Raw genomic sequence first — 21,387 nt, 5'->3', positions numbered from 1 at the left:
ACAACTTTTTTCTGGGTGAAGTCTCCCTTTGGCTGGGAGGCACAACATGCTTTCTTCTCACCGAATCCCAGGTGTGTGATCTTGTGTGGGGTCTATGCATAAAAGTGGGTTTCACTTTGCTACAGCCTTGGCTCTACCCTCTCTTTGCCTTCCTGGCAGCTCTGCTAGCTGAAGTTCAGGACCCTGCCATACTTACTCGGAGGTGACAAAGGCATGCTCCTTGATAGTGACCAAGACGTCAGAGAACTTGATCTTGGTGGTTAAGGTGTGTCCATGGTAGATGACCGGCATGCCATCGGGACCGTCCCAGCAATCCACTGAAAGAGACCCAGAGGGTAAACTTAGCCCAAAGGCTGCAATATAGACATGACACGGACAGGAGATGGACTGAACTACACACTGCTGGGAACCGCATTGGATGGCAATGAAGGAGCGAGGTGAAAGTCAAAATCCTTCTTGGAGAGAAAAAGCTTGGACATGTACCACCCAGTTCCACAAAGCAAACCACCTCAGCCCTTTCAGCACATCACGGTGACAATGCTGCCACCAGCAAGTCAACCTTCAGCCCTGCCTTCCACACAAAGCCTTCCCCGACTGCCACAACCCGTCACGGTGACAGAGACAGAAGTGCCGGCTCCGGGTACTCACGTTCGATGCAGCGACATCCCATGCGCAAGCAGCGGGCGTACGCCTCCAGCGAGGACTCACTCGAGAACTGATCCCCCGTCAAGTACCTTTCATGTGAGAGAAAAGGTGAGGGGTTCCACTCTGCCCCTACTGCAAGGGGCTCCAAGCCCTGCTTGGATGTCCAGCCTTGCTGCTGGCTCTTGAGATAAGTCTCAGAGAGTGATATCAGTGTTGGAGCCACAAAGAGCCACCTGCCCCGGACAGACGCAGCCTGAGAGCGGAGTTAAACCAGCTCTTGCAGGCAGGCAGGAGCTCACCGCCTGCCCTCTGGCTGCTCAGGTCCCCGCTGGCTTAGGCTCACGGTCCTGTAAATTTGGGCTGCAGTTCTGTCACTGCATCCTGTGAATGTGGAGCACAGATAGAGCCTGTCTGCAAAGAATGCAGTTCCTGCAAGATTCTTTTAGCAGCAGAGAAGGAAAATGGCCAGTTTCGGCCTGGCAGGTTTTTGTCACATCTGTCCTTAGAGGCTGTGGAAGATGACATTGCTAATTAGATCTAAGGAAGAAATTTTTCACAATGAGGGTGGTGAGGCACTGGAACAGGTTGCCCAGGAAAGTTGTGGATGCCCCATCCCTGGAAGTGTTCAAGGCCAGGTTGGATGAGGCTTTGAGCAATGTGGTGTAGTGGAAGGTGTCCCTGCCCATGGCAGGGGGTTGGAACTGGATGATTTTTAAGGTCCCTTCCAACCCAAACCATTCTGTGATTCTATGGATGGCAAGAAATGACCAGAGTGACGGCCTGAAAGCAGAGTCTGTGCCGCTGACAACACCAGAGCAAAACACTGACGGTAAATGATGGAGGGAGGACTGGGGCACCATGAGGAAGGTCTCTGATGTACTGACCCCAGGCTGGAAAAGTCTACCTGTCACATCACTGGGATGGGCAAAAGCAGGAGAGTCCCACCCTGGCATGGGAAAACGAGTGGAGAGAGCCATCCCCTAGTCCTTACGTGTTGTGTGAGGAGGAGATCCAGTAATGGGAGAGGGGGTTGTTCATGTTCTCCAGACACACCATGTCCAGTTGTGAGTTCCAGATGCTGTTCTCTTTGGAAAACAGGAAGGTGAGAAACTGCTCAGGAAGAAACAGAAGCGTGTTAATGATGCGGAGGAGCCGGGTGCTGTGGTTCAGCTTCACACACATCTCGCCCTCCCTGTCAGCAGCTACTGAGCAGGGACCTATTTTCTCAGCTCATCACAAACTGACCAGAGGCAACCAAGACAGCACACAGCCACCTGACCCAGCATGCTCCAGTAACCCCAGTGTCAGGCCTTGCCACCTGCCCTGAGCTGTGCCAGAGAGCTTTGTACAAATCCTTTGATCCAGCTGGCCACAAATGAATTGCTCTGCATTTTATTTTGCAGCTCACATTGCAGTTGACAGTTCCTTAAGGCCATATGGATTGGGGGACCTTTACATGGGAGTCCTAAAGGTCCCAACTGCCAGGGACATGGTCATCTCCAGATGTTTTTATTCTTTTGTTTTCAGCAATTCTTACTTTGAAGAAATCCTTACATGCCCCAAAGAGGCACTAAGCCAAACACAGTCCCTTTCCTCCCCGAAACGAACTGCCTAATGAGCGCTCCCAGCTGCACCCGTTCAGCACCAGAAGGGAGCCCAGAAGTCATTCCCTTCACCAGCCAGCTCTCCTGCAACGTGGTGACCCACCACATTCACCCACCACGTTCATCTCATACGCAGCTCGCAGGAGACACAACCCTTTAAGCACCACCACCCTGCAGTGAGGACAGACATTAGAGCTGTCACACCACAGCACGCGTCACGCTGGGGATGTCACCCCCTGCTCCACCCCACGCCATCCACTCCAGCGTTCAGCATGTCTTACTTCGTCCAGGGTGAAATAAGGCTCATCAATCTCTCTCAAAGGGTCTCTCAGAAAGTTGAACATGAATTCCTGTACCTGGAGGGCATCTGCAGCCCAGAGCTCCTGCAAACCCCAAAAGAGACATAAACCAGAAACAGTTACACAAGGTGTTATTCAAAACCACATGCAGCTCGTCCAGCTAGAAGCTTTAACCATTAAAGAGGCAGTTTTTAGTGCAAGACCATCTCTGCCAGGAATTCAACTGTTGGCACAAATGCCAGCTAGCACACAACTGCAGAAACCTGCCCTGTTCCTAAGGGGTCTTCGTTTTCTCAATGCCTGCCCTGTTTCTAAGGGGTCTTTGTTTTCTCCATGCCATGCATTTTTCTCTCTGACAGCCCCTTTGCACACATCTGCCATCCCATCTCCTTGTCCCTCCCCTGGGCCCATGTCCTGCTTACCCTCTGGTACTCCAGCAAGAAGTTCTGCAACTCCAGCAGCGAAACCCTGAAGTGCTCGGACCTTTCTCCAACCCTGAGAGCAGAGAGAAGCTTCCATCACTCACGCAGCACATCAGGACCAACATCATGTGAGATGCCACCCGCCACCACCACGGCATGTGCAAGAAAGATTTGCGCAGAGCGCGCGGCACTGCAAGAGTGGAGCAGGATGCGCAGAGAGAGGCAAGGAAGGTACAACTGCAAACACAGCAGCTGAGATTATAAGTCCACACCTTGGAGCCAGGGAGTGCTCCAGGAGCAGTCCAGGAGTCACACTGCCACAGGTACGACAATGTGAAAGTCTGGTAAAAGGCAGCAAAAATCATCAGAGGGACTGATTTATACAAAAAATAGAGGGGCTGGCTTGTACAACAATGAAAAGAACTAAATAGGTGCAGGGTAGTTGAGGGGTGATGTAGACAGGACAGACCTGCAGGTACCCAGAGGACATGGACTCAAGGAGACAAGGCAGAGAATGAAGGAGGAAACCGTTTGTAGGTGATTATCTCAAAAAATTTGTCCATGACTGTACCAAGCCTCAATGGGCAGCCACGGGCCATGCTGGGGACTGACACCAAATAAAATCAGAAAGGGATTGGGCAGCGCTGGCTGCTCTGGGCAGAGGGATGACTCAGATGGTCTGCTGAGGTCCTGCCAGTGCCCTTTTCTATGGTTATAGGAAAAAAAAGAGAGAAAACCATGGGGAATTACCTGGAAAAGTTAATACGTTTTTCACTCTTTAGCTTCTGTGTCTAAATTCAAGCTGGTTTTACCAGGGCTGAGATGTGCACAGGGCAGGGGAGGGCACAGCTGGCGATGGCGCCACAGGCACAGCCTGCACAGTCCCTGGCATTGTGGCCAACCAGCACCACCCACAAGGATAACCTTTCGGAGCTGGCTCACGGTCTGATTACTTCACATAAACCAACTGGTCATTTATGGAGGTGACTGACCTGAGCTGGATCTCAGTGGGATGCCAGGGAGGAAGGGAGCCCTTACTGACCCAGGCTGAAGCGTCCACAGCAAAGAGTGCAAAAACACACAAAGTGCGGTGGCAAGAGGTCTGCAGCACCCGACACACTGCTGCGGGCACCAAAGCACCTTATGGAGCAAAAGAAAACAGCCCCTTCCCCAGCAAACACAGAGAATTATCCACCTTTCTAGGAACGGGACATCCATCTGCAAAAGAAGAAGCACAGGCGTTGGGTTCGCACTCGATCTCACCGACGCGTGTGAAAGCACAAATCGATCAGGAAGGGAACGGGCACGGCAAACCAGCACTGCGCAGCTCTGCCTCCCGTGCAGCCAGCGCCCACCCACCGCCTCCCCCCGCCCCAGCAGCCCCCAGCTAACCAGCCGAAGGCAGTAATGTCTCTACTCCCCACCATCCCTGGCCCAGAGGTAGGAGACAAGAGCTATTAGCCGAGGGCAGCAGGATTAAAAAGGCAATTAAGAGGGAACGCCCAGTAACAAACACGGTCTCTCCCTCCCCTTCCCGACCCTGGGGAATTCAGCTCTTACCATTTTCTGGGCGCTGAACATCAGGCTGCGGTAGAGCTGTGCAAACTGCCCGTACGTGATATCCCCGTTCCTCTGCTCCACGTCCTGCGGCAAAAAAAAACCCTCAGAGGTTTTACAGGGGCCACGGGCAACTCTGCATGGCCCAAGGAGCGTCACCTCCCACCAGGACTCCCGGGGGGAAAAAACAAGGAGGAAAAGACCAAAACCTGGCCAGGCTTTGCCTCCCGCCTTTGCCCATCTCTGCCAGGGCCAGGGGGAGCCCGTAGTGCCCAGGACACAGGCACATCCCAAACCAAGTCAGGCGAACCTCCAAAGGCACCGCAGCACTGACCAAAAGCGTTACCGCTTACTCCAACAGTTACGAGAGGATCATTTTAATTTTTTGTTCACAGGGAGCATCTGAAGCATGTGGAAACTACAAGACCCCAAGCACATGCCCTTCCTTGGACATGCCGCTCTTTGGTCTCGGAGTCCAGCGCTGGTGGAAAGGGCTGGTCACAATGAGATGACCCTTCGCTCCCGGGTCTGCGGCGATGCCGGCAGGGCCGGCCATCCATCACCCGACCAGGGCAAAGCCCTAGACCAGAGCCAGGAGCAACGCAGGGCACGGGGGAGGCAGGGTGGGGCGAGGAGATGGTGCTGGCCACAAACAGGCCAAGGTGCGGCACCCAGTGGGAGCTGGCACCTCTTCAGTTGCCGCTGTGGGTGGGGGCCCTCCTGGGAATGGCGGGGAGCCTCTGCTATATGCAAACGTGCCGTGGGAGTTTAACCACCACCAGGTTTTGCTGAAAGGCAGGCAACGGTCCGCCAAGAGTCCCCAGCGCAGACAAGTCACACACTCACCGTGAGCCTCTCCCGCAGGAACCTCATGTTGGGGACCCGGTAGTTGACCTGAGACAGCATGTTCTTCAGATCCTTGGCGGAGATCCTGGCTCAGCAGGGGAAAGAGGGGAAACATGTTCAGGAGCTCTGGGATGGAGGGGTCCCACCCCGAGACCCGGACACCACACGCACCAAGTGGCCGTGCCCAGAGGGGCATCAGCTGTCACACACCAGGACGAACGTGCATCCCTGGCAGGACACCGGGGTTGGGACCAAAGGCAGAGCAGAAGAACTCTTTCCACCCCAATGAACTCTGGGTCTGTGCTGGATGTGGGGAGCAGAGAGAGATGCTCGTATCTCCATGGGAACTGCAAACGCTGCTCCTGCAAGCTCCCAGCACCGCAGGGCGAGTCCCAGCACCCTCAGCCTGCTCGAGCCGATGCCGCGATGGGCACATGGTGCCTACTGCTTTACTGGAAGCGTTTTTCAAGTATCTGTGCCCCAACATGGATGTGGGTGACCAAACCACTTCCAAAATCCACTCCCTGGCCCGCAGAGGGAGCTGGAGGAGGGTAGGCTTTGCAAGTGGTTTGGACCCGGCTAATTTTATCTTAAAGAGAGGAAAAAAAGGCATTTTCAGTGTCTAGCCACAGGCACAGCGCTGCCACGTCATGCCCAGCTGCGCTCCTCCAGCCATTGCCACGCATACTGCTGGCACAGGGCAGCCGGCACAGCTGTCCTCCCCCACCTCGAGGCCCTTCACACCAAACATGCTGGTTCTCGGACCAGGGAGGGCTCCAGTGCCAATCCCAAGCAGAATCCCACACCTGTGCAGGCAGACAGAGGCAGCAGGAGCCCTGGGCCGCCCCTGCCTACTCCGACGCAGTTTCCCCATGGGGCAACGGCCCTGCAGGGAGGAAAAATGTGGATGTCTCCCATCTGCAGGATTTAAGAAGCCAAGAGGTCTGCACACAATCATTTTCTGGCAGCTCCTGCCTTCAAAGCAAGTCCTCTGAGTCCATCCCAGCAATCACAGATGCTGCTTTTGCCCCCCGCCAAGCGAGTGGGAGCCCAGGACTCTACAGAATGCTCCCCCATTTTGTAAAGCACAGGGCAGGTCTGACCCTGGGAACACTCATGGCTTTGAGGTGCAAGTACAAATTTGGGAGGATGATGTCCTGTGTAGGGGTCACGCTGTCACCTGCAGTGATGCAGAGGGGCAGCGTGAACCGTGTCTCTTTTATGCTTTCTCCTGGAAACGGGGTGATCTCGACCGACACAGAAAGGAGGAAGGATGGAGGGAGCCCCAAGGAGAGGGAGAAACTGGCTGGTGTCAGGCGCTGCAGAGACGAGGGCCACCGCAGCCGCTGGGACACAGAGAGCCCTTGTTCCTGGGCTCAGAGCTGTGGGGAGCTGGGACACACGCACGGCCAGAGCAGGACCTGGCCGGGCTCCCGTGCCGTGCCCGGCTGGCTGAGAACGTGCAGGCAGTCCTGCCACTCACTGGCAGGGCAGGAAAAACAAAAAAAACACCAAAACAAAAAAACAAACAAAAGCTGGCAAATGGCCCCAGCCTCCTCTTCCCGCCTAGCTGTGCCAGCTCAGAGCCAGTCACACTCAGCACGAGTGGCAGCTTTGGTATCATCCCCCTACACCTCCACCTCCCCCAGAAGTTACCCCGGGGGCCAAGGGTGAGCATTTTGGGGAGAGGAGCCTGTCCTTCCCCTCCTCCAATGCACCCAGCATCCATGGCCACACGCTGGGTGCTGTGCAATCTCTGGGGCTGGTGGGTCCCTGCTACGGGGTCCTGGGTGACAGGAAAATGGGCAGCAAGCCAGGAGTGCAATGGTGACCCATGAGAGATGCCCTCATGTGTCAGGGACCACAGCACGCAACAGCCGTCCTGGAACCCCTGACGGGACACTCAAAGTCCCCAGGACCACCCAGAAGCAATCCCCCCTTGGTGAGAAGCTGACGCTGCAAAAAAGCTCTTGGAAAAAGAGCAGGAGGGGCTGCAGCAGCAGGAGCAGCAGCAGGATCGGGCTGGAGCCAGCGCCCAGCTCAGGGGCCACTGGGCTGTTTCACTGGGAGATGATGGACCATGGCACTGCTCGTCAACGTGACGGCACCAGCAGAGGCAAGAGCAAACCCTGTAATAGCTGTGACCAGCATTTCCCTCTCCACTTCAGTAGGAGGATGGGGTATGGAAGGATTTTATTTGCTGTGTGTTGAAGTGTTGGAGACCTTGGATAAATAGCTTGGTACTATTTTAAGCCTAGAAAGTAAAAACTAAATAAATAAACTAATTTCTTCTACAGAAGTTTCTGAAGGTCTTATGACAAATAGGCCAAAGGACAGATCCAGCTCTCTTGCAGGGGATGAAAACATCCCCCCCACCCAGTGCTGGAACTCTGCTCCCAGCCACCGGCAGCTCTCCTAGCCAGAGGTGAAACATCTCCTCCACAGCAGTTAGGAAAAAAAAACCCAGCATCCTGTTATCCTCCTCTTTCCACCTAACCTCCCTTGGAAAAACAAATACCCAAAGGCCCAGCAGCCAGTGAAAACAGCCAACATCTGCCGGCGCGCGGGAAGGTACGCACCGGCACCCAGCGGGAGCAGGCGGAAAGGAAAGGGCCCGGCGCAGGAGGCTGGGGCGTGGGGAACGCGAACAGTGGGAATGATTTCTTCAGCCGGCAAAAAACTGCCCATTCTGCAAAGGACCAAGGATGGTTTGCAAAAGAAGTGGTTTTTTTTAAAAAAAAAAAACCACCCACAACTTGCTGTTCCCTTTTCAAACCCATTTCCGGGCTCGGAAGCAGAAGCAAAGATCCCAACAACACCAAAGTCAGTGCTGAGACACCTCGTAAGGGCCAGGATTTCATCCAAGAGATGTACACGCCCCTTTACTGCTGCCTCTACTTTACAGAAAACATATGGATTCTCGGAAAATGGGGAGACCCAAAGTCTTTCCTCATTCCCCCTCTGCTGCTGTTTTGCTCCTTTTGTCGCCTGGGCTGGAGCAGCAGCTCTTCCACTTCAGTGGTTTGCATGGAACTCCCTTCCCTGGACTGACAGGTGAGGAATATATTGTATTTTGCCGGCTTCATTCTAAACGCCAACGGAAAGGTGACATTAAGAAAAGCAACAGGAGAGATGCAGCCGGCTGGCTGAAAAGCTCTGCTGAACACGCCTGGGGCAGCCGAATCTGGATATTCCATCTCTCTCGTCCTGTCTGGATGATGCCATCTCATCAGTTTTGCTGTATAACCAGATGAAAAAAAGGACCAATTTTTTTCCATTTCTCCTGCATTCACGCTCCAAAACCCCCACGCAGCCACCCCTGTGCCTGCCTCAGTGCTCTCCGTGGCTGAATTAGAAAACGTTATGCCCGGTCACCACTGAAAACCAGTACACTGTGTGTGGAACCCAAGCCTGGATTTGAAAGATGTGTGGCACAAGCAGAGCAGCTGCAACAGATTAAAGGCACCTCTCCTTCCCTTTCCGCCTCCGCGAGGGTGTATCCCTCCTCCGCAAAATCCCCGTGCCCCAACAGTGCTCTCGTCATGCCACGATATAAACCATTGCAAAGACAAAAATGTCCAGTGCAGCAGGATTTCCCCCATGCAACAGCTCCCGCTCTGCTCCGAGATGGAGACAAGTTGAATTTAACCCCCGGCTGCCCGGCAGCGGGTTCGTCCACCTGCCCTGGAGCAGCACGCTGGGGCCAGGAGGCAGGGACACAGCAACAGGAACCGAGCAGGATGAGAGGACCCGCTCACTTCTCCTGGTGGGTACAGAGCCATGATTTTCACCTGCTGATCCGCAGGACAGACCTGTCTGACTGCGGTCACCCACGGCTCCTGAGAGCCATGGCCCTGGCACAGGGTTTGCGGGATGAGTTTCTTGGCAGGAGCTTGCTGCGAGGATGAGGAGGACTCCAGGGCTCAGCATGAAGGATGGAAATCGGCAACAGCGTGAGATCAATAGTGTTGGCAGGGACCAAGCGGAGGATGCTCTGGAGCCCAGGGATGTGCCCAGTGCTCTGCAGTGAGCCCTGCCTGGGCACCCAGGTACACAAAGGGGGCAAATGGGGCCTGGGGGCTCCACCGCAGCCGTGGGCATGAGTTGACATGTAAGCGATGTCTCCAGAGCAGGACTGGAGGAACCCCCCTACCCCAGGGGAGCACAATAACATGGAAATCAATGCTGAAAGGTTAATGGGCTCAGTTAATGTCATGGGGGAGAAACGTGACCCAGGGATGGAGGAGGCAAAGAACAGGACCTCAGGAGGAGGGGACTGGCCGCGGAAAGCTGGTTACGGCAGCGGCGGCAGAAAGCAGAGCGCAGTAGAACTCGCCTCCTTGACAGGGAAACAGAAACATCCTCTCCCTTATCTCCTCATCATGGATCAGCTCCCAGCTCCCCTCCCTCATCTCCTCACGACGGGTTCAAGTCTGACATGTCACCTGCTAGGACATGACTAAGCATTCACCCAAGAAACCCAACAAGCAGCAGTCCTGCTGCAACCCATCAGCCTAGGAGCTGAGCAGTGGGATGATCCATGGCCTCATGGACCTCAGAGGAGGAGAATAATCGAAACAGGGTGGAGAGTAGCAAACACAACCAGAACAGCCCTGACGGGGTGGCCAGAGCTGCCTGTTGGCTCTTTGGTGTTTGCTTCCTTGGGGGATGCCAGCTGGGGGTGAAGAGGTTTCACAGTTACTGGGTCTAAACAGCTGGGAAATAGGTCAGGGAAGCAAGACAATTTTTGGATGCTTTTTTAATTCAATGAAAATCAGCCAGGGAAGTATTGGGACTGGAATTAAGGTTCCTTGGAAATGAAAATTAAAAACCTAAAGAATCCAACAAAAAATTCAAAGCAAAGGCTGGGCTTTTCAAGTGAAAGGTAAACTTTTGGAGCTCAAACCTGTCTATAAAAGTGCATATTTGTGCAAGTGAGCCTCTTCTCTCTTCTTACCTGTCTTCCCGGTTGCGATCCAGCGAGTAGAACTGCTTCCGCAGCCACCTAAACCGAAAGGCACAAACACACACACACACTCAGACCAGCCCGTTCGGTTTGCTCCCGTCTCTGGAAGATGCTCATTGCGACACCGTCTGCTTCCACAACCCTCCTTCCCACTTGGCTCTGCTCCCCTTCCAGAGGCAGCCGACCCTATATTTTCACGCAGGGAACCTGCCCCCCTTTAAAACTGCCTCTGCGTGAACATGAGCCCACAGATAATACAGGCTGTGCACACATAAAAACATCCATTTCATGGTAAAGCTCCTTTTCCCTGCGCGCGTGTCAGACCAAGCTCTGGCCGCAGACGAGGCGGCACAGCGGGTCAACGCGATGAAGCCGCTCGGGCGCAGAGGCAGGAGGTGCCAGGTCAGCGCAGCTCAGAGAGGGAATGAGATGATGTCGCTGTGCTCACCTTTTTCTGTCAAAAAAGACAGAAAAGGAAAAAAAAACAAAACCAAACAAAACAAGTGTAGGACAAGGACAAGCTCCTCACCTTTCAATCTGCAGGGGGGTGGCAGCCCTCAGCGTGTCTGCCACCAGCCAGTTCAGCCCCTTGATCCACATGTTGACCTCGTCCTCAGAAGTGGCTGTGGAGAGGGCACAGGAGAGATGGCAGGAAGGGACGTAGGAGCCGATCAGCAGCCTGAACCTCTTGGGACTATCCCCAGCATATCAAACCCCTTATTCCTTCCTTCATCCCCCTTCCAACGAAAGCCCATCTTGTGCAGATGTGGCCGCTCCTCTCCCTGCCAAGCTCCTGCTCTCCTCCCACAGGATGTCAGTGGCTGGCTGGACCCCTCGCCCCTGCATGCCATGCTCCTTCCTCCCTTTGCTTCCCAAGAGCTGCGGGGTTATCTTTGTCCCCAGGCAGAAATGTCCTGGCTGACAGGCCAGCACCTCCTTGGGAACGTGTGCCAGCTGCTCCATGCCCTCCCTGTCAGCAGCTCCATCCTTTCTGCAGGCAGAAGCGCTGTCTCTGTCCCTGCGTCCTGCAGCATTGCCCAGAAGGCAGATCTGCCAGGGATGTTATGGAGGCAGCACCGCTGCCTCCATTGGCGCTTGGATACGTGGCTTAAACAAGACACAGGACTGTGTCCTGTGAGCAGAAAAAGACATCGTCCATCAGCTGAACTGCAGCCAGTGACAATGAGCCCATCCTCCATCTGAAGCGAGTGAGATTTTACTGCTTCTTGGAGGGGGCCGGTTACCACAACGCAGCTGATGAACACCAACACGCCAAGCTGAGATAAAACACTTGATTTCAAGCACACATTTGAACTATGGGGTTCAGTTCACCCAACTTTGGGGTTTACCAGGTGAATTAACTGACTTAACTAGGAATTGAATGTGTATCCTTCAGGGAACCGGTGTCACCTTCTTGCAAAGACACCCCCTTGGTGTGGTGAAAGACACATCTGCCCAGGGATATTTTACGGATCACTCATGGAAGGATGCATCGAAAGTTTGGGTCCTGGGGTGACGAGATACCTCTCCAACCCTGCCCTGGCACAACCCAGAGGCCATGAGTGCTTTACCTTGCAAGCTGAGGGTCTTCAGCCTGAATTCTGTGCCATAAAGGACAACAAAGCAATGAGATTGGTCCGGCCGGAAACATGGATCCTCCTGGTAGCGGTCAAAGTCACGTGAATTTTTCCCTGGACGAATCTCTTTGATTTCACGAATATCCACTAGGAGAGAAAGGGAAAACAAAAGGGATGCTCAGCAAATAGCCTGAAATTCCCATGAAGACGGAGGAGAAGAAAGGGCATGGACACAGCAGTTTTGGTCATCTGAAGAGCTGGATTACCACCCATCACACGATGGCACATCCAGGCATGCCTATAGTACTGGGCTCTGAAAAGCTCAGCTCCAGGAGCTGTGCTCCCTGGCTATGCTGGGAAGCAGGATGGGACAACTGCCCCAACCCAGGCAGAGAGCTGCCAGGGCTCCAAGGATGGTGGGCAGGAGCTGGGGATGGTGCCCTGGAGAGGAATCACTGCATTGAGGCCACAAGTGAGCCATCTCAGCAGCCTCCAGCTCCTCTCCTGCCATGGGCTGAGCAGCTCGCTGCACCCAGAGCCCCAGCACGGCACCGTCAGTCCGGTCCTCAGGTCCCCCTGAGTAGCTGCCTGCACCTCTCACCTTAGACATGCCCTTGAAGAGCTCCAGCTCGCTCCTCGACCTTCCAGAGCAGCACAGAGATCTCACTGCTTATCTCGCACATCTGCTGCGCGTACGGGTTGTGCACACACCAGCCTGCGAGCACAGCCCCTTCTACTGGCTCCCCGGGAAGCCTCCCCAGTCACCACCCCCTGTTCCCCTCCGTGCCCCCCAAGAACGGTTGGATGTCTCGCCCGCGGTGATCCCCAAGCACGTCGAGGTAGCGCTACCGCTACTGCAACCTCCATCCCCCTTTGGCTTCACACCTCATGCTTTCCTCTTCCTCCACCCAACATACATCTGCAAACTGTACCTTTTTTTTTTTTTTGGCCTTTCAAAAGAGCAACTTTACTTTTTTCTTTTTCAAGAAAGCCTTTCTACCAAGCTGAACCCTCTGAGGGCACAGCCTCCTGCCCAGCTGGGTGAAATCCCATTTGCAGCTACTGCATCTTGCAAACACTGCGGATTTAAGATCCGCTCCTCTCCAAATTCAAGTTAGATGCTGAAACTTGAGTTGATTCCTGGTTTAAGCAACTCAATGGTGCCCCCGCCTCCCCCCTCACCACTTTCGCCCTGAATCATGCCTGTAGTTTCTGGCATCTCCCCCTTGCCCCACTGGCATCCTCACGGTTCCTCCGAGCACTACCAAGATGCCCAGGGCAGTCCCTACCTTCATACATGCACTGTCTTTACCAAAAAAACTCTGTCCTTCCCTAGCCAAAGAGGGACAAAACATTTGTCACCTTCAGAAGTCCACAGAAGAAAGCACAGTGCAAGAATCAACCAAGCCCAACCTCTGGAGATCCAGCTGTGGTGGATCTGCCACCGCTCTGGAGCAGACTCGACTGCAGCAATCTCACCGTGTTCCAGGCAGAATCCCCCTCCCCACCTCACTGCCAAACACCTTCTAGAGAGAAAACATGAGAAAAAGCATGAAAACAGCCACATCTCAGGAGATCATTTGAACTACAGAGACCACCAGGGAGGTCTGGTATCAAGAACCTGAACGTATGCAAGGTGCTGGTCAGAACCAGAGCAGGGGGAAGTGGGAAAACAGCTCAGGGCTCCCACCTCTCACAGTTTTGTACCATACATGTAAAACAAGTCCCATGGACTTTATTTTTAAAATCCTAGCTTCTCTTTGAACCCCACAGGTTCGGCTGTGAGCGTGCCGAGGCATCGAACACCAAGCAAGGAGAAGGAGCTGAAGAGACATGGGTAAGGGAATGTCTCGCAGCCTCCCTCCCCGGAGGAAATTCTGGGAAAGGACTCTCATTGCCATAAAACAAAGAGAAAACAGCAACAAGAAAAAAAAAAATCACACCAAACCCAAAACCCAAGAATCTCTGCTTCCTGGAAAAATGGTTTCTTAAATGCTCAAGGGAATCAAATAACAACATTTCTGAGTCACGTTTCCAAAGCAGATGATGCTTCTGAGCAATGTGGGACGGAGATTACTGCAAACCTGGCGTGTAATTCATCCCAATTAAACTCCACTTACTGCACTCACTGCTGATCGACTCGCCTTTCATTTCAATTTACTGCAGCTTACAACTAGGCTGAAACGCGACCTGCTCATCACCCAAACCACGTCGCGAGAGAAGGTGCTCGCTCCCAACAACCACCACGCAAGCCAGCCACGGGGCTCGGTTTTCGGGAGACTCGTGAGCCCGACACAAGGAACACGGGATCCTCTTGGCAGGACACGCTGCACAGCACCGTGGTGTGGGTCTGGAGATGGTGGCAGCCCACGCGTTGCCTGACGTGGGACGTGTCCAGCCCGATCAACGCAGTAACCCCCAAAGTTCAGCAGCTTGGGAAAAGTCACAGCCAGCTCCCTGGGGCTGCAAAGGGCAGCTGGACAGGCTCCCTAAAATAAGCAAGGGTGGGACTTTTTAAGGCATCACTTACACTTTGGAAATGAGCTGGCTGGAAGTTCAAACATTAGCGTGCCCTGCCGTAACCTGCCCATGGGCTCACAGCCTTAGTGACACAGCATGTTGTTTTAGCCCTTAAAAAAAAAACAACTTATCACCGTTAAGGTCTTTGCACCTTAACATTAAGGACATGCACAGCAGGGCTGGAGGCTAACCCTGTCTTTGAAAGATGCAGGGCTTGGCCAACACAGAGGGAAAGAACCGGCAGCTGGGGCTTCGTGGCAGCGTGCTAGGCAATAACTGCTGAAGGAAGGTGCCAAAATACTAATGGCCTTCCTTTGCACCATGCTGCAAGCGTCTCGTCTCCGCTTCGGGACGCCACAGCGTGCTAACCATGCCCTGCGCTCACCTCTCGCTGCACGGAGCACCGGCGGGTTAGTAAGCGAGTAGTAAGACAGAGCTATTGTTACAAACTGCATACCTAAAATCCACGCAATGGAGAGAGCCCTGGAGAACGCAAGGCGCTTAGGAGAGACAGAAGCACGAAGGGAATTCCTGGGACGAAGGGCAGCCTGTGTGAGGACCGCACAGCCGGAGGGAGCGGGGTAAAAGCCTCCAGCCCACGCGAGCTTGCAGCTGCTTGCTCATCTCTCTCATCCTCCCAAACATGCCTGCGTGTGCCGGGGAGAAGGCGCTTTCGGGTTTGGTTTGTGCAGCCCTCTGCTTGCCGCAGAGCAGCAGATCGGCCTCTCAAACCCCACTGCCTCTGCCGACTCAAACACCTTCCCGGCCCTCCAGCAGCATGGAAGGAAATGACTCTTGGCAGGAAGCACAGCGAGCACAAATGCCACCATCCCGACCAAGCAACTGCTGAAACGCTGCTTCTAAATGCACCGGCCCCTGCCTCCGTCCTGCCGCGGGTCCCCCCTCCAGCACCCTCTGCCAGCGCAGCACCAGGAGCCAGAGAGGAAGGAGAGATGGGGAAGGAATGTTGAAGGCATCTTGCCATAGCCTGGGACTCGCTGGGGTTTCCTCTCGCCGATTTTGCTCGTGTTGGCTCTGCGAGCTGCTGCAGCTCCTGGGGCAACCCCAGCTTTGCACAGCACCAGCCGCGGCCCGCTGCCGCAGGTGCAGAGCCTGCTCCGGGTGGGTTTGGCAGCCCGGGCTGAGCACTGCTCAACCTCAGCTTTGCTACTCGCAGAAAGGCTGCAGGCAAGCTTGCGACCCGCCTGCGGGCAACAAAGGCAGAGCCTACGAGCCCCGTCTCCCCTTGCCCTCCCCTGGCTCACGCTAACTCCTCTCTCCCACACCCTGGTGCCACTCTCCCCATCCTCCCGCCTGTCCCCACCACCGCCACAGCCAGGCACATTATTCCAGACAACAAACCAAACTCCAACCCATAACTATTTCCACCGCAGTGTGCAAGAGCCCCGAGTCGAACACGGCTGTCTCCGCATGCCCCAGCCACCCTCCTGCCCGTAAACAGGAAACCCAGCGCCCGCGGCAGCCTCCCCGCGCTCCCAGTCTGGGCCACCTCCGCCCGTTGATCCCCCCCAGCCTGCTCCCACTGCGGCTGCTGCAGTAAGTGCCGTTGGCTGCTGATCCCACGCACTTGGATCCACTTGCCGGTGCCTGCGTTAACTCAGGCAGAGCCCTGCGGCTTTGCAAACCTGCAGGGAGGGTTGTGGGGGGTGCTGGGCCCCCCCAGGGGAACCTGGCAGCCAGCCTTGAGCAGGGAGTGGAGATTACAAAGGAGAGGGCAGACGAGCGGAGGTGAGCTGGAAGCATGGCAGAGGTTCTCCATGAGTGCAATGAATGGAGAACTGCAGAGAGCACGCTGGGAATGATGTCTAACCCCTGCTCCACCAGGCTCAGCACCAGCAAGCTCCCAGGTGAGTGGCAGCGTGGGCTCTGTAACAGCGTTCCACGTGTCCCACCATGGGTCTGCACCTTGGGTCCTTCCTGTGACAGACCTACCAGGGATGTGGCCAAAGACTTGGGGATGAGCGTCCGAAGAGGCCCCAGCATCGTGGGTCACACACACGCCCGGGCAGAGGAACAAGGGGCAGGTAATCCAGGATGAACCCTTCAAAGATAAGTGCCCTTCACCAAGGTGAGCCATGTCTCCTCCTCCCCAAACCGCCCTCTCCCAGAGCGTGCTGTGGAAGGGAGTGGTCACTGTAGAAGGTAGAAACTGGTCTTCATCCAGCAGATAGTGGCAGGAGGAGAAAGAACTTGGTGCTACAGCAAAGGCAGAGGTAGAGGGAAGCTCTCTGCTGTGATACAAACCCCGCTGTAGGCTGGCAGGGCTGAGATCTCAGAGCAGGGACCAGCAGCAAGCAAGGATAGACGAGTAGCGGCTGAGATGGGAGGCCCAGAGCACGCTGGCCATCCTCCAGCCCTCCCAGGCGGGCGTGCAGGCAGCAGCCAGGAGAGGCTCCGGGAAGGAGGCAGCGAAGCCCATCCAGCCCAGAGATGCTCTGAGCTCCTTACACAGTTCCATGTTGCATGCTGAGCCGTGCCTCTGCCATGCAAACAGGTTGTACCCTCCACAGCCTTCCAAACCTCGCCCCCAGCCCATGACCAGCAGAAAGGGTTGGCCCTCCGCTTGCCTGCAGCACCTAAAAGAAAGGACACGATCACATTTCTGGGCAAAGAGCCTTCCTTTCAGCAGGAGCAGGTTGCATCAGAAGGAAAAAGCTGACCCCAGATCCACCCCCCGCATCGTTTAAGAGAAAAAAAAAAAAAATTACCCTCTGGTTACATGAAAACCAGATCCACCCTTAAAGTCATTTAAAACCGAAGCTTTGTCCAAGCCTCATTTAACCACTGATGGATGGGGTGTTGTAAGGATAAAGACACCCTGGAACAGGCTCCGAGGGTTGCAAAATCTCCACCACCAGAGGATTTTTGAAAAGATGTAAAATTGATTAAATAATTAAAGAAAACCCACCTTAACAAGCCAAGGCGAGGTTGGATGAGGCTTTGAGCAACCTGGTGTAGTGGAGGGTGTCCCTGCCCATGGCACGGGGGTTGGAACTAGATGATCTTTGAGGTCCCTTCCAACCCAAACCATTCTACGATTCTATGACAAAAGGAGGGTTGAGCCCAGATTACCTTCCGGGATGGATCTGTCAGCGACAGCCTCCAAGAAAACACCCACCCGCTCAACAGCCATCGCTCGGTGCCGCGTGTCTCCCTGGGGACAAGCGGTGCAGTGACAGCCACATGGTCACTCCCAGCCCAGCCTGACCTCGGCTGCTGACATGGACTGATCCTACTCCAGGGCAGCAGAAAAGCCTCTAGGCTACTCACTCTGGTGAAGAAAAAGAGTTTTTTTTAAAAAAACAACAAACTTTTCCTGCTCTTTAACGTTGTGGATCCCGGTGAGCACAACCCTGTGCCTGTCCCCAGGCTTCCCATCACTGGAAGGAGTGCTGGGGGGTCGAGCCCCGAGGGAAAAGGAAAAAGAAGAAAAAAAGACATGACTTCTATGTGCATGTGGATAAAAATAAGAGAAATCTATGACGCAACAGCATGGAGAATAAAGTAGCACCATCTCCCTCTTAACATTTCAGTGGAAGCCCCCTGGAATGGACATTCAGGCTAGTGCCATCTATCAAGAGCTGCAGCAGTCTGGAAGGGGACTGCAGCCAACCTTCTCATTCACCAGCTGGTTTATCACCCCATGAGCAGCCCTGCCCAGTCTGGGCACCCGCTCGACGCTTTGCATTCGCTGACTGCAACCAAACACCGCTCAGCAGGATAAAAAAAAAAAAAAAAAAAAATCAAACCCAACCAAAAATCCCCCATGATTTGAGGGGAACGGTGAAGCGTGCGCTAAGTGCTTTGCTGGACGGGGGCCAGAGCCTTCAGCACCTCGCAGTCTGGAGCCCTGCCGCCTGCCCTTCGCCGGTTATCGAGCTCCTTCTGCCTGCAAAGCTCCAGGGGAGCCCAACTTTTGTCCTCGCATGGACCCATCCCCACGTCCAGTGGGGATGCCGGAGGAATCGGGCAGACAGCAACTATCTGAGCTTCGATTTGGCCAGGCTGCAAAAATTAAGGTGGCTCTTACGAAACACACGTTGTACCCACAACGATCGCAGAAAGGGGCGTCCTGCACCTTCCAGCCCCTCCGCAAGAAGCACAGCGGTGAGCCCAGCCTATTAGAGACACATTTCAGGGGGAAGAGCCACGCGTCTCTCCTTAGTACAGGTTTTCAGAGGGACAATAGCTCAAGCTCTCAACCCCCCAGGCTCCCCTTAATAGAGGGGGCTAAGTCAGACTGCAATGGTGAATTAAAAGTCTCTGCCCGGAGACGCAGAGATGGGGTTACTGCATCCTCCTCCCAGCTGCGCTCGCCGCCGCGCCTGCCATCAGCGTTGCTGTGCATCAGCTATCAGGTTTCGGAAGGACAAGCCCATGCCATTAACAGATGGCTTATCCAGACAGGACAACAAGAAACCAGCTGAGGCTTCTAATTCAACCTTAGTACTTTTTCAGAGGGCAGGAAGTCTTCACGGAGGCCAACAGAAACACCAGACCAGCAGCACGCTGTGCCCCAGTGAACCCCTCATCCTCTAGGAACTAAAACCGGCCACACTGCCCTTGCAGTGAGACACCAAAACCCCTGTAAAAACCCCTCTCGCCCCCATGACTGACCCAGGGAGGGACACAGCCACCCTGGTGCTCAGAGGTTGAGTCCCACTGCTCTTGTTGCTGTAACATGCAGCTACTTCTCCTGCCTCAGGAGAAGATGCAGGTCAAGCTATTTTCCCCTCCAGACTCAGCTCAGTTGTGTCTTGGGTCACTCCAGCAAGTTGCTTCATCTTCACCCGCTGCCTGCATCAGCAATTTTTGCTCCATGCAATATCAATGCAGAGAGCGCCCTGGGAGAGATGCTGGGAAAAAAAAAAAACAGCTCAACAGGCTGGAGATGGGACAAGAGGGAGGCCCCAGTTAGCCAGGATGACTGGGACTAGCCTGGATCCTGACTCGAAGCCTGGCTCACCTCTCAACGATCTCCATCAGTCAGCATGGAGCACGAGGCAGAGAGCTTAAATGCCACCTGGGGAGCTGGCACCTCTGCCCAGGCACTGGCAGCGCACGTTGGGCAGCCCACGCAGGACACGCCGGGACGTGCCGGCTGCTCTGCAGACACCAGTGTTTCCTGCCCATGGCACCAGCTGCTGCTGCCTCTGCTGCTCCCCTGGGCCACGTGTCCTGTGGCTTCTGAGCTCCAGCTCCTCCCTCCTCCGTCCCCCCCAAAATCCTTATCAACTGCAGGGGAAACTCGGGGCGATGCGCAGGGAGATTAGGAGATGCTGCGCAGCTGCGTCACTCTGCGGGTCGGGGAGAGGAGGTGAGGAGCTGCTCTTCCCTCCTGCATCCCACGCTACGGGCTGGAGCAGGGAGGCGAAGGTCCTGCACACCCTCCCCAGGCTGGCCCGCACCTCGCTGCCCCACCAGCTTCAGCCTCACATCAGTGGCCTTCAAGGGCTCACGAACGCCCTCCCAGCGCTGGAGGCAGAGGCAGCCATGGGCGGGCAGCTGCCTATCCTGTACCGTCAGCACATCTCTGCCGCTTACTCTCAGCTGCAAGAAAATACGAGTTGAAAAAAAAAAAACAAAACCAAAAACGAGTGAGCGAAGCAGGATGCTGCCATCTCACAGCCTCTGCCCACAGACCGAGGACGCGAAGGCTGGCAGCTTCCACTCTCCTGGTCTCAGCATCCCGGGGACAACTCCACGCTCAGACCCACCCAGTCCGAGCCACCCCCTTGCCAGCACTGCCACTTGTCCATCACCACCGCTTAAGGACCTCAGCGCAGCTGAGAAGGTGGTGTTGGACCCAGCTCTGGCTCTGGTGGGCTGCGTGGCCTCCAGTAAAGCACTTCAGCTCCGTCCCCAGCTCCACTGCAGCCCTGGGGCCGTGGGGGATGGGGTGAGCATGTCACTGGCGGACCCAGGGCAACTGCTGCAAACGCTGCACTGGTACGCCCATCCCAACGCCAGAGGAGAAACCACAACAGCAAACGAAGCAAAGGAGCAGAGGTGGGACACTGATCCCCAGACACGGTCACTTGTTGCAGTCACAGCCTGAGCCCCTGAAGAAGCACCAGGAGCCCCCCACTCCCAAAATCCATCCACACCCCACGAGCGGGCACCTGCAGCCAACACCTCTCCAATAAGGAGAGGGAGGAAGAGAGGCTTGGGAGAAACAGGGATAGGAGACATCCCCCAATGTATCCTGCCCTAACACCAGCTAATGGCCAGCAATTAATTAGCAGGGTAATTACAGGGAACACCTCTGCACCCCCAGAGGGACCAGCTCTCGGCTCTCCCGACTGCCCTCTTCCCTCAGGAGGGGTGTTCATGGTGCACACGGGGGGCTTGCTGGATGCACAAAGCAAGCCTTGCCCCTGTCCCGTGGCCAAGTCCTCCTCCTCGAGCAGATGAACTTCTCGTAGGGGATGCTATGCTCTCGCTGGCTCTCCTGGTCTCCCTCGAGCCTTTTCCCATGTCACTGAAAATGGGACATCCCATGGAAGTTGGTCACTGGGGCTCCCTTTGCAGTCTGAGGAGCGATGGGCACTTCAGTCCAATCCTACACAAGCCTAGAAGGTAGGTGGTAAGAAACTTCTTAGGAGACACATCTCTTCCACAGCTTCTGGAGAGAGCAGGTCTGGCCCATTCCTCATCCCTGGGGTGGCGAGAGGGGAACGTCGCGGAAAGAGCAAAGAATAGGGCGAGCCCATTTGATATTTCCCTCCAGACAACCTCCAAGAGAGACCCCAAACTGCAGAGTGTTGGATGGTGGGAGGGTATCTTACTTGTCTACAGCAGGGTGCAGGCACCCAACGATAGGACTGCCACTATGAGGAGGGGCGAACCCCAACCAACGCGAATCGTCCGCAAAGCACGAGAGCAGAGTCACAGCTCACGGTGCAGAACTGACCCAGCTCAGCGCTGGGT

General features: G+C 55.1%; 1 protein-coding gene across 3 annotated transcripts in view; it reads right to left on the bottom strand.

The window, feature by feature from the left end:
• The window catches only part of PLCG1 (phospholipase C gamma 1), a 47,083-nt gene that overhangs the window by 12,986 nt on the left and 12,710 nt on the right, over nt 1-21,387 (bottom strand). For 2 of the 3 annotated variants that reach the window (XM_086622698.1, XM_086622697.1), the window contains exons 2-12: nt 11,911-12,063; nt 10,869-10,962; nt 10,331-10,378; nt 5,374-5,458; nt 4,531-4,614; nt 4,166-4,188; nt 2,971-3,043; nt 2,531-2,632; nt 1,637-1,755; nt 649-734; nt 197-317 (exon numbers count right to left, since the gene is read on the bottom strand). In XM_086622698.1, coding sequence (XP_086478824.1) covers nt 197-317; nt 649-734; nt 1,637-1,755; nt 2,531-2,632; nt 2,971-3,043; nt 4,166-4,188; nt 4,531-4,614; nt 5,374-5,458; nt 10,331-10,378; nt 10,869-10,962; nt 11,911-12,063 — 988 coding nt within the window. The remainder of the gene's footprint in view (nt 1-196; nt 318-648; nt 735-1,636; nt 1,756-2,530; nt 2,633-2,970; nt 3,044-4,165; nt 4,189-4,530; nt 4,615-5,373; nt 5,459-10,330; nt 10,379-10,868; nt 10,963-11,910; nt 12,064-21,387) is intronic. The other variant, XM_086622699.1, reaches the window with a different exon arrangement.

The sequence above is a fragment of the Tauraco erythrolophus genome, chromosome 18, assembly GCF_009769465.1.
Source record: "Tauraco erythrolophus isolate bTauEry1 chromosome 18, bTauEry1.pri, whole genome shotgun sequence".
Lineage (NCBI taxonomy): Eukaryota > Metazoa > Chordata > Aves > Musophagiformes > Musophagidae > Tauraco > Tauraco erythrolophus.
The sequence above is the reverse complement of the archived record's forward strand: the minus strand, read 5'-3'. Positions and strand labels throughout refer to the sequence as shown.